The sequence below is a fragment of the Pyxicephalus adspersus genome, chromosome Z (genome assembly GCF_032062135.1).
Source record: "Pyxicephalus adspersus chromosome Z, UCB_Pads_2.0, whole genome shotgun sequence".
Taxonomy (NCBI): domain Eukaryota; kingdom Metazoa; phylum Chordata; class Amphibia; order Anura; family Pyxicephalidae; genus Pyxicephalus; species Pyxicephalus adspersus.
Window position 1 is genome coordinate 25,557,358 of NC_092871.1, and position 12,966 is coordinate 25,570,323.

At 37.2% G+C, this 12,966-nt stretch overlaps 1 protein-coding gene across 1 annotated transcript in view; it reads right to left on the bottom strand.

Annotated features, from left to right (window-relative positions):
* Positions 1-12,966, bottom strand: part of LOC140342986 (interleukin-13 receptor subunit alpha-1-like) — a gene marked incomplete in the record, with an annotated part of 36,523 nt that overhangs the window by 11,935 nt on the left and 11,622 nt on the right. Inside the window, 3 exon segments of the mRNA XM_072429399.1 lie at positions 1,655-1,775; positions 2,939-3,083; positions 5,738-5,874. Coding sequence (XP_072285500.1) covers positions 1,655-1,775; positions 2,939-3,083; positions 5,738-5,874 — 403 coding nt within the window.

Sequence of the window (12,966 nt, forward strand, 5' to 3'; positions counted from 1 at the left end):
TATTAACATGGCCACAGAAGTTACATTTATAAGACCAACTTCAAAAGTACAGGTAAGGGACAGACAAAGTCATTGTTTTATAGCTTGTTACTGTGTTGTTTTTAAAAATTAATATTAGAATGTATTTTTGTTTACTTTCAATGTACCTACTCAATTAGAGTCAATTCTTTAGCACATGACCCCTTCGTTATTTTACTTCTAGCACATCCAAGGGTTTTTCTCTCCTAGAAGAGACTATTTACTGGCTGGGGAATGAATACAGGGGCACATAAAACCCCTTACTCATTCCCTGAAAGGGTTAAAATGCTTGAATGAAGCATTGACATATGTTCTGTACCTGTAACACATACTACAGCTCCTCTAGGACTGCGGGAGCGATCAGGGGAGCGGAGCTGTATGCATAGCCGAGCTCCGCTGATTGCTCTGCTCCCTGATTGGCTGAGGAAAGGGAAATCCTGATGACACTTGAGCTGTCCTCAGGGTTTCCTATTTCTAATTTAAGGAAAACTCTGGGCACAATCCCACACACTTTATGCTATATAACTAGATTGAGTACCAGTGATTGTCGAATCACAAGACTATGTTCAATTCTTTCACAAACTCCAGTTCCTGCACTAAAGTTATATTAATTGTGTCTTAAGCTAATTGAATGGATTCATGCCTTAAGGAGTTCTACATTCCATGTAAAAATACTTATTATAATTCATGTATCAGTGCCAAAGCCTCTGATGTACTAATCCCCATATTTTGTCTATGAATTCACTGTGATGCCATATCAAGGGCAGAGAAACACCTTCATGCTCCAACATAGTAATAGCTCAGGTCATTCTGCTGATCTGTGTAGCTAATGGAGCATGGACTAGAAAATAAAGTAACAGTATTGAAGTATGACAACTGTTGGTGGCTTGCTTTTATGGTGCGAGCTTCATGAGCAATGTTCTAGAACTTTCATACTTACCCAATGGCTGGTCAAACAAAATGTCCATATCAAGTGCTCTGACATCTCTCACAGGCTACAAACTCAGAAGAATGACAGTCATAAAACCTGCACATTAGAGGTCAGACGTCAGAAATGGCAACTACTATCCTGTTACTACAATAAAGGATCTACTGCCAGTGTCAAGTTGCTTTTTGGCCTTGATTCATTAAAGCTCTCCAAGGCTGGAGAGGATACACTTGCCTCAGTTAAGCTGGGTGATTCAGAAAACCTGCAATGGATTTCTTCATAGTCATTAGCTATTTGCTGGCAAATGTTTTGAATCCTGGACCAGATCTATTTCAGGTTTGCTGGATCACCCAGCTTCACTGATGTAAGTATATTATCTCCAGCCTTGTAGGGCTTTACTAAATCAGGCCCATTTTGTTCAGTTATGGGGCCTGAGTTGCCAAGGCGAGAAATTGTTCCTACATTACATTGCTTTGGTCAAGGAGGGGTTCTTGTTGTAGGAAACTGAATAATTAAATATTAGCAGAACACCAATTTACATTCTTTCACTGCACTGCCACTGTTTGTGCAACTTTACAAGATATTTTTTAATTGCTTCTAACACCTCTTTGGTGGCATTGCTCCCTGCTGTGTAGTGTCAAAATGATCAGCTCCCACCTGCCTATACCATATTGGGTTATTCAATTTACATATCTTCTGTTTACCAACCAGTAAAGAATCCGGTAGTTTACGTTGGGTGGAGTATTTGGTCCAGGTTGCCAAGTACACCTTACATGTTCCTGATAATGCCAAATACATTGGAAATTTTTCACAGCTGTTCCTTCATCACCTAGAAAAGAAATACATTATGATTTTTACAATGCAATTGAGCTGAGTACTTTAATGATTTTATATCACATACCTATCTTTTAGTAGACACCTAAATCTGAAACCAAACGGTTTGTAGCCACCAGACCATCAAATCAGTGTACGTTTGTTGTTGGACATTCCATTTTAAAACCAAATGCATTAATATATAATTGACCCCCATGCAACCCTTTATACCTCCACATTTATAGCAAGACTCTAGGAATAGGTAAGATTAGGTATTGATATTGGTCAAGATTACATATTTTGAAATTACCTTCCCAATTTATTCCAAAGATGTTCAGAAGGGTTCTCATTAAAGCTAATGAACCATGTCTTTATGGACCTACATTTACAAGCACTCTTCTTGAAACAAAAGGGGCATCATCCAAACTGTTCTTATTAATTTGGAAGGGAACAATTGTCAAAAATGTCCTTGTATCGTAGTAATAGCCATACCCTTTAGTGAAAACATCCACCTTGAATGTCCTCATTTCAACCATAGTGTACAGTAATAATGCTTCTAGTGCTATAATTGTTTTTTAAATATTATAGGAACCCCTTATTCTTACACAAACATGGATATTGTAGACCAGTCATATACAGTTATAACTTCTATAGTGTCTTAGTGTTTAGCATGCTTGCCTTCCAGTAAAGAGATCACTCATCAAAATTCAATCTAAATAGACCTTCTGTGCTCATCTTTTATTTTGTTTTTGATTTTTTACAAAATTCCAAATTATACTAAAAAATTTTTGAAGTTAAATTTTTTAAACCAGGTTTAAACTGGGCAGTAGCAACAACAGCTTTGAGGAAAACAATTTGGTACAGTCTTCAATGTACAGTCTTTATAAAGAAAGGTCAACATCAATGCTCCCTGTGTAATCAAGTAAAAGTTTCTTAGAAACTAAATCAGTTGATTCTTGCTGCTATTTTTTTCCCCTTGGATGAAGTCTGTAATTACTGAATGGTTTACACATGCTTTGCATTTGTCTTGTTTATTCAATAAAAATTTATTCAGTCACATTCCTGCATACAAATAGATAAAATAAATATGACAAGGTAAAACAGTAGAAAAAGTAGTATGAAAAAGTAGTGAAATTATTAAAAAATCAATTTACAAATGCTTCTCTAAACAGATATTACCTGGTGCTATCTGTACAGTCCTGCTCAGTGAGTCTATTGTCGTGATACCACAGTTGGCTTTAACAAAAAGACTAATTTTACCATTTAGATCAATATTGTCGTTTCTCAAAATATCCATTACCCAGTTTGACTGTGATCCATTTTCCTAAAGCAGGTAAATATAAAAATGGTATTTAGTCAAACTCAAAAAATAGAAAAAAAAATGAAAGCATTATTACAATGACATAAACAATGGCAATATGAAGACAAATGGCATCTGATTGTGTACAAATTAATAAGTATAAAATATTTAATATTACATAATATTTAACCTATAATATAAACATGAATAATAATCCCAAAATGGAAATTGTACTCAATGTTACCTCACTTATCAGTAAACCCAGACATTATTATTATTATTATTAATAAGAGCATGTACAAGGAGTTTGGTCCAGACATCAGATGTAGACAGCAGGATTTTATCTGCTTGAGGTTTGGCTAGAGCCTTGCAGACATTAGGCTGTTCACACTTGCCATGAGGTTGTGGTGAGGTCACTAATCTCTCATGCAAGTAAACCATAGCTTTTTTTTCTGCAGCAGACTAATAGAGAATAAATGGGGACAAAAAAGAACAGTACCAGTGCAGCTCACTGCCGCCAGCTGTCAAATGTGCCAACATTGTTTAAGAACCATGAGCTGGATCGATCCTGTGGTAGGACCTAATTTAACCCCCCTAGCATTCTTAATCTGTCAGTTTTTTGATGCAAAAAGTGATCCTAATTTTTTGCATAGAAATTTTTGTTTATAATGTGGGCCTGTAGTTCTTAGGATTAACTCCCGGGTACGATATTAATATTTATTTATTATATTATAATCATAAATTATAATATAATACATAATTATAAATACCAATTTTAAAAATAATGAAATAATAGATAACAATGTAATCTTAAAATAAAATATAAAATTTAAAATGTACTTTTATTTTTATTTCATGTTGTGTGGTGTTTTTTTACTGTAAAAACCATTTAAAAGCAGATTACATTGTAATCTGCTTTTAAATTTCCCGCCCGGCCACCCCCCTTCCCCCGAATACATCACCACTCGCATCACCCGGAAGATGACTCATCCGTGCATTGTGAGATGTGGGCAGCAATAGCAAATTCCAGGGGTGGTGCCAGCTGGCATCACCCCCAGAATTTACTATTGCTGCTCGCATCTGCAGTGAGATGTGAAGCACAATGCAGAAGTCCTGCATTGTGCTTGGCATTTTACTGCTGATGCGAGCAGCAGCATGGCCAAGACCCGGGTGGTATTTAAAAGCAGATTACTCGGTACACTCAGGATTACCGCTTGAGGGGTTAAACAGTCTGTTTCCCTAGTGCTAAAACACTTGGCTTACATAGAAAGTCAATGCTTCTTTAGCATTGCTGCTAGCTGCTGATCACAACTTTTGGTATTTTCTGTGCAATTCTTAAAACTGTTTTTTCTTTTAGTGAGAAGCTGTGATTGCAGAGGCACAAGCAAGTTTCACGTCGTTGGAGTTACGGGCCGTTTTGTTTCTCCAGGAAAAGTCAACAAGGGACATTCACACTGAAATGTCACAAACACTGGGGGAGAAGTGTCCTCCCTACAGCACTGTCAAAACCTGGATATCTTGTTTCAAGACTGGGCATCTCACCGTAGAAGATGAGCCCCGCAGTGGGCGCCCCCCAAACTCAACTGACCCGGCAGCCTGTGATGCTGTCCATGGACTGATTATTGAGGACCGGCGAATATCCGCAAAAAAGATAGTCCAGATACTTGACATCTCACGGGAGCGTGTTGGGTTTGTTATTACCACTATCCTAAACATGCGCAACCTTCAGCGAATCGGGTGCTGAAATGTTTTGAACAGTGATCAGAAGAAGGAACGAGTTGAAGCATCCAAAGCCGTTTTGGCCCATTATGAAGCTGCACAGGATTTTTTGGCTAGGTTAGTGACTGAGGATGAAACCTGGCTCCACATATATGATCCTGAGTCCAAGGAACAGTCAAAGGAATTGCCCCACGGCGGGTCCCCGCAGCCAAAGAAGTTCCAGACCCAAAAATCTGTCAAAAAAGTTATGGGGTCCGTTTTCTGGGACAAAGAGGGTATTCTGTTGGTGGACTACCTACGTCAGGGCTCTAGTATCACAGGACAGTATTATGCTAACCTCCTGGACCAGCTGAAGGAGGCAATTAAGACGAAACATGGAAAGTTGACCAAAGGGATCCTTTTTTGGAGGACAATGCACCTGCGCACACGTCCAACGTCGTGGCTGCCAAATTGAACACCCTGAATTTCCAATTGGTCCACCATCCCCCCTACTCACCTGACCTTGCCCCTTCAGACTATTATCGGTTCCTAAATTTGAAGAAACCCCTGAAGGGGCAACGTTTTGAGGACATTTCTGACGTCCAAGATGCTGCTGAGAGCAGGTTTGCGGCCCAACCAAAGGACTTTTATTTGAAAGGTCTAGAAAAGCTGCAACTACGCTGTACCAAGTGCATCAGTCTCGGGGGGGAATATGTTGAATAAATGTGTTATTTCATAACTCTCTCTTCTTTCTGGGCAAAGCCAGGAACTTCTCAGCGCCCCCTCGTAACTAGCAAAGTGATGAACAGATAGAGGGACAAATTACAACCCTGGTCCAAGTTACAAGAATACATTCTGATTGTTATGTATCACTGTTTTAAATACACAGAAGGTCAGCTGTATAAAGGTAAATAAGCATTTTAGGTCTACGGCAATACAGTATAAATCCTACACGTGTATGTTGAGTACTATTTCATTACCTTTTTACTGTATTCATTTTTTGATGTTCGGAACTCTTTAGTATACCGTAAGGAGCAACTTGCATTAGGAGCCTTCCATTCCCAGTATAGACGATACATCCCTTGTAATCCAAAAGTGATATTGTTTGTAGAGGTATCTGCAAGAAAGCCAAACAAAAACTGTTTCTTATTAAAGCAATACAAAAAACAATTTATTAACATTTCATTAACTAGTAAGGAGATACATACAGGAGACATATATCTATGGAGATGCATTTAGCATCACTCAATTTCCTCTTCTGCCTCGGCAGGGGTGGACATACTAATTGCTATTTCTGTCAATCACATGACCACACGAGAGTGCAGTACACCTCTGGATTATTTTGCTTCCCGCCTGCATATTGGAATATTCTTCAAAGGGTGTAGAGGTGACAGGCCAAGCTCATGGAAGCCAAGAACTTCACTGAAGCATGGAGAGGGTCACTACAGAGTGGGCACATTTTTCCATCATTACAAGAAGTGGAAGAACTTAAAATAATAGAGTTCAACCTCAACTGTAATATGGGCTATGGTATGTTTATTTTTAAGTGGTCAATGGCTGTGGTTTACTTTTAAATAAATTAATAAAATATGGCTGCAGGGCACAGAATGCAGTAAATACATCTTGAATTACATTTTATTGTATATTCTTTGCAAATTACTCACAATAATGACAGAATATATCAATATGTCCAGGATAATAATTATGTCCAGAATAACATGTCCAGGGGAATTCATCAATTTCATTAAAATCACATGGACCTGAAATATTCTCTAACATAGAATAATTGGTGAATGTCAGATTAAATGCTTTTCCAAATAGATCCCATATTGTGTATGGTTGTTAGATTGTTAAAAACCTTAACTGAGTGCAATATAAAGTTTTATTGCTGTTTACCTTCTAAAAAAAGAATAAAAACCTACAGAACTTTGTTTTAGCAATGTTCTTTATGATCTTGGTGCAACAAAAAGCCTCTTTTTCTGTCCTTATAATCTTTCTTTAAATGCTTTAAAGCTACTAAATCAGACCGATGAAGTCACATTGCAGGGATTGACTTGAAAAAAGTTGCATTACTGTCTAAAGGATTTCTAAAGGCCTTTTACAGTCTAAAAATGGCTAAACAACATAAACATGAATACAAATTGAATATAGTAGACTGATTTGCACACCAGCAGGGTCTCCTAGATTACAATACAAGTTTGCACGATAATTTTACCGGAAGCCTAAAACTACAAGAAAAAATGTGAAAATTCACTTATTACATTTTTAATGACTATCAAATCAGTAAACTTCCTGTAAAAGGGCAATAATTCTGCTTGCATTTGGCAGTGATTCATATTCCAGAATCTTACTGCTGGGAAATGTGAGTAGGCAAAACGTGCTAATCTGCTCACAAACACACTTATCTTTTTTTCCCCTCGGGATGTTCCTAATATATTTTGTCTGCTATGAAAGCTAAAAACACAGCACATAACAACTCTAGTTAGTATCCAAATCACTGCAGATGCTACATATGTTTTATATTTAGGCCTGCTGCCTTAGCTTTAATATTTGAAGCTAAAGATAATTCTTAGCACAATGTTGGGTTCATAAACTAGTTACTAGTTACTAGTCATAAACTAGTTACTAGTTACTAGTGTTGATGTTCGAATTCGGGTTGTCCCTATATTCGACCCAAATATGGCTGTTCGAATTCAGGTAGACCCGACCCGAAAAACGAGGGATTTGACAGCAAAAATTCAGGAGGAAAAAAAAAAATTTTTTTTTCTTAAATTATTTTCTTTGTATGTGTTTTTTATTTTAAACATATTCTTTTTTATTTTTTACAGGTTATCCGACAATGACATTGATTGTCATTGAATGACAATGAATCATAATGTCATTGTGGGATTCCTGGACCGTGGGAACTTTGTGGTCACAGCTAATTGAAAGCAGGTGCCTTCAATTAGCTGTAACCGCAGGCAATACGAGGGCAATAGAGGTTGAATGGAGATATTATCTCCATTCAACCTCTTATCTCCATTCAACCTAGCAACCTATTATCTCCATTCAACCTAGCAATTATTATGATTGCTCCTGCAGCGCTAGAGGAGCTGTGACATGTATTACACATACAGAATACACAGCTCCTCTAGGGCTGCAGAAACGATCAAAGGAGCAGAGCTGTCAGCATAGTAAAGCTCCGCTGATTGCTCTGCTCCCTGAGGAAAGGGAAACCCTGATGACAGCAAAGGCATCATCAGGATTTCCCTGTCCTCAGCAACTCAGGGAGCAGAGCAATTATCGTTAGAAACGACAGATGAACAACCGATTGGCCAAAAAAAAGTGACCAATGACGCCGAACGAGGATTGTCGTTGGAAATGAACGACCGCCATGGCTGATCTGATTGGCCGACGATCTTTCACTATCTATCGTGTGTACAGTATCGTGACGTTCAGTGATCGTGCATGTTTTTGCGGTACACTTTCTCCTTTACATGTCCCTCCCTGTATCGTTCAAACGATTGTATCTAGAGTGTGGACACTGTTGGTGGATTATATTTGAAAGATCCTATTGTTACAGCATGTACAGAATACTGCACAATATGATTGTTCAAGTATAATCGTGCATAATTGTTGATCGGTCGTAATCGTTCATTTTCTAACAATAATTATTGGAAGTGTGTACCTAGCTTTAGCCTAATATTGATTTGACAGGTGCTCTTTAATGTTCATGTGAAGTACAGGGGTATGTAATAGTGTTATGTATCTTTTTATAATGTATCTTTTTATGTATCCTTTTATAATGTATCTTTTTACAATGTATCTTTTTATGTATCCTTTTATAATGTATCTTTTTACATCTGTTTGGAGGCTGTAGAAGCCTCTACACAGTGCTGAAAAAAACCCAAATTTTTCCTCCCATTGACTTTAATACTGTTCGAATTTGATGTTCGACGACCCGAATAATTACCCGAATATCGGTCGAATCCAAAAGTGACCTATTCGACCAACACTACTAGTTACACAAAATGTAACTTTGTATCAAAGTTGAGGTATACTTTCTCCATGCCTAGGCAAACTGCCTTAAACCTCTCTACCTCTACTCCTATTTACTTTTCCTAATACCACATGAACAATATTATTATTATCATTGTCATGTGTTATGTAGCACCAAAACCAAATGTAAAAGTCATTATATACTATAGTCAGAGCCTAATAAATCTAATATAGTCCAAGAGCAATTTTCTGAGAAAGTCGTTAGTCTAGCAATATTTGTATTGAAATTAGGGAGGGAACCCATGTAAAAACATGGGGAAAACATGCAGGATCCATGCAGATAGTGTGCTCACTTCAACATTGGACCATGATGGTGCAAAGCAAGAGTGACAGCCACTGAAAGGTGAGGAAAATTCTCTGTCTGCTGTTGAAATCGAAAAGTAACACCTAATCCTTTGAACTATGCTTAGTAAAAAAGGTACAAATAATCCTTTGGGCTAATTAGAACATGTTGATTACAAGCATAAAAATGATGGGGATGGGTAAAGACACAAAAAAATGCTGATAATTTTACTACAGAAATGGTATACATATTACAGACAGCTATAAAGATCATTGGTGTCATGTTGTGGTCTTTGCCAAGTAGTACTGGATCAAAAACTATGCAGACGTTATCAAATGCAGGTTTGTTACAGTTTAAAGAGCTCCTAGCAAGATCTACAGTTTGAAAATGGTTCAGAATGGCTGCTGTAGAGAATAGTTAGTCAAGCTTTTTTTATATTTGTATTTACTTTCCCCTACTGTATCAGAGAAGCATGAGTCAAAAAACACTAGTTTCCTTTAAACCAGAATATTGCCAGGAGAGTAAGTCTAGCACTGGTTTTTCCCCTTTTTTATGGTGAATTTGTTGTGAGCGATAAACAGAATTCTAAGACATATTAATACCTTAGCTAAAACTATTTTCCACAGACATCTAAGAACTGGCTGGCCCATTGAGACTTCTAATGAGCTGGCAATCAGCAAAAACCCCATTGAGTTGGCTTGATGATCCTAAATTCCTTAGATAAATAAACAGTAATTATTTTGCTGCAGTTAAACTTCCTAAATCTTATTATGGTGGATTCCATTAGTACACCAGACTCTATCACAGTTAAAAATGACTAACTCACCTTTTTGCAGACCTTGCTTCAGCAAATTTTTACAATACAGGTAATCGCCGGATTAAGGACATCTGACATACAGATGCCTCCTAGGTACAAACAGAGGTTCGAAGGGGGCAGTTTGCATGACCTGCAGAAGAAATCTTTTGCTAAACACAGCTGAGGTTGTGGGTGATCTTAGGGGGTGAGCTTTTCTGCAGCCTCTTGTAACTCTTTATTGACCAAGACAAACTCTGCAGTTGTTTCTTTTTGCATATCAAAGAAGAAAAGCTCCAGAAGTTAATGCATGTCTAGGCTCCATAAAGATTTTTTTTTTGCTTTGTTTGTGATGAACTAACAGTGAGGATTTTATACAGTAACTTACACCATGCTGCCTAATAATTTGTTAAGACAAACATCTGTCCTGATTGCATTTATTGAAGTACACCTGTTCCGACTTACATACAAATTCAACTTAGGAACAAACCTACAGCCCCTATATCATATGTAACCCGGGGACTACCTGTACAGTCAAATATGCACATATAAATGATTCATAAATAGAATTATATAGTGTAAGGTTTGCTTTACAATATATGACAAAAGCATATTTTTCCCCACTTCTTCACTGACCACTGCAGAACTAAATACAAAACACACTTAAAGCTATACTGTACTGTGGATTCAAGACCTATGAAAAGTAGTAACAACCAATTTCATTGGATTAGTATTTAAGTTAAAGAACAGATAAGTGAGAACAGTAAAGTTTTCAACTCCATCAGTCTACACAAGGTTAAAATGAAAATACACAATTGAGCTAGAGCCTTACAACACCGATGTGTACCCGAATATTTCAGTGGAATTATGGTTAATACTAAAGTCAATAAAGTAGCTTCCAAATAAATTATAGCTTTCAGACAAGAAGTTGTGAACAGGAAGTTATTTTATTACAGAAGGTATATTATTACTTCTGCAGACAAAACTTACAACATCTTTGTAAATCTTTTTAAACTTTACACTTAACTGGGCATGCCAAATCCAAAAAAGAATTAATGCACGAGCATATGCTATATCATTCTGCACTGATCAATCAAAACAGGCAGAGACCTCACACCAGGAGAAAAAACTGGGAAGAAGATGGCAAGGCTGGCAAGAAAATATTGACTTCAAAGTTCAACTTTAAAGATTCTCAACTGCTTTACAATTAGAATTCTCAAAAAGCCTGTCGGTTCAATCTAATGGAGTTTGTGCATATACACTGGGCATTTAACATAGGCAGATAATCATATTGTCATCAACCTAAAATAAGCATGGATATACCATTGAGGCTATAGTATTTATATGGTGAATTACACTGGAAGTGTTTGTTTTGAGTCTAAAAGTGCTCAGTGGCATTGTTGAGGTCTCCTAATGGTGACAACAAAAGACCATGCTTGCCATATGTATGGTTAAATTTATTGCAGTTTCTATAAGATGCCCATGTGGCATGGTGACAATGTAAAGAACTGGGAAACAGGAACATATCATTGCTACTAAGAGTATATACCTGTTCGAGGACCATTTATAATTAAATGAACATGTTATTGTTTATTTTGGATTTTACTGAAGTGGATGACTGGTTATTACCAGCAATAGGAACCTGCGCCTTGATAAGTTTACTATATAACTAGAACTTGAGTTTGTTAACATTTCTATACATTTTAGCAGCAATGCACTTATGGGAGTTTAGAAATCAGTAATGGGAAATTTCAGTTTAGTTTCCCATACAGGATATTTTTAAATTATATTTCAATACCTAAATACATATTTGTAGTACTGTCATGTTAATCCAAAACAACATAAAAAAATAAGCACATCTGCTAAAAAGTCTTGGGAATCTATCTACCTTTTTATTAGGCATAGCATTGCTTTTTTGGAGGGTGTTCTCTAGCACAGAAGCCCAGACATTTATTTAGCAATCAGCTGGCTGGAAGTAGAGAAAGTTGGAAGTATATCTGTCATAAGGGGAACATTAGACTGCTATTAATGACCCTGTAAAATACTAGATTCTTTACTATGTCAAGATTTATTAGACCTGATTTATTAAAGCTTTAAAAAAAACTCTCTAAGGCTGGAGAGGATACACTTACATCAGTGAAGCTGGGTGATCCAGCAAACCTGGAATGGATTTCTTCAGAGTCATTAGCTATTTTCTAGCAAATGTTTTGAATCCTGCACCAGATGCATTAATGTTTTGCTGGATCCCTCAGTTTCATGGATGAAAGTGTATCCTCACCAGCCTTAGAGCTTTAATAAATCAGGCCCAATATATTTGAACTCTATCCCAGGATGGGCTTGAGGCAAACAAAAGACCGCATATATTTAGAGTTCCAATGTTTCATTTTATATATGGTATATTTCTTTTTTTGCAATATTAAAAGCAAAAATGTTGGATTGGGATAGAACAATAAATGATGAATGATGACAAAAAGACATTAACCTTTATCTTCATCCTTTTTTTTCAAGCCAGTGACTCAAAGCAGTGCAGTCATAATGACAGCCAGTTAGTTGGATTTTCAACTGGAGAACATTAAGGGTGCATCAACTTATCTCTCATCACCAGTTTTCCAATGCAGGCTATTAGATCAGTGATCCACATGGGAACTGGACAGCTTGTAGGGCTATGGTGGATCCACCTTGAGGCAAACCTATTTTGTCCATTTAGGGTCCAATCTCCAAACTGCTATATTTAGTTGTTTCGGGAAGACACGGGTTACCCGGTAGGTAAAGCGGACCTAAACCTTTTGTAAAAAAAAAACTAAATGGCTTGGCACTTGGGGACTTTTTGTTTTAGCTCTATTTTGCATAGTGCATGTACTATGTAGTGCAGAGCTCAGCTCTGTATGCAGGGTGGAGTCACTAGGGCCAATGTACATCACCAGTGGCCATAGAATGGCAATGGAAAAGATAGACACAGCAATAACCGGATCCTGGAGTATGTTTGCTGCATATGGCAGAAGCTCAGAATCCACCAACAAGAACAGTTCTGCTTTAAAGCTGAGCTCCAGACAACCATAATCTATAGCTGAAATTCATATATGGGATTTACCTGA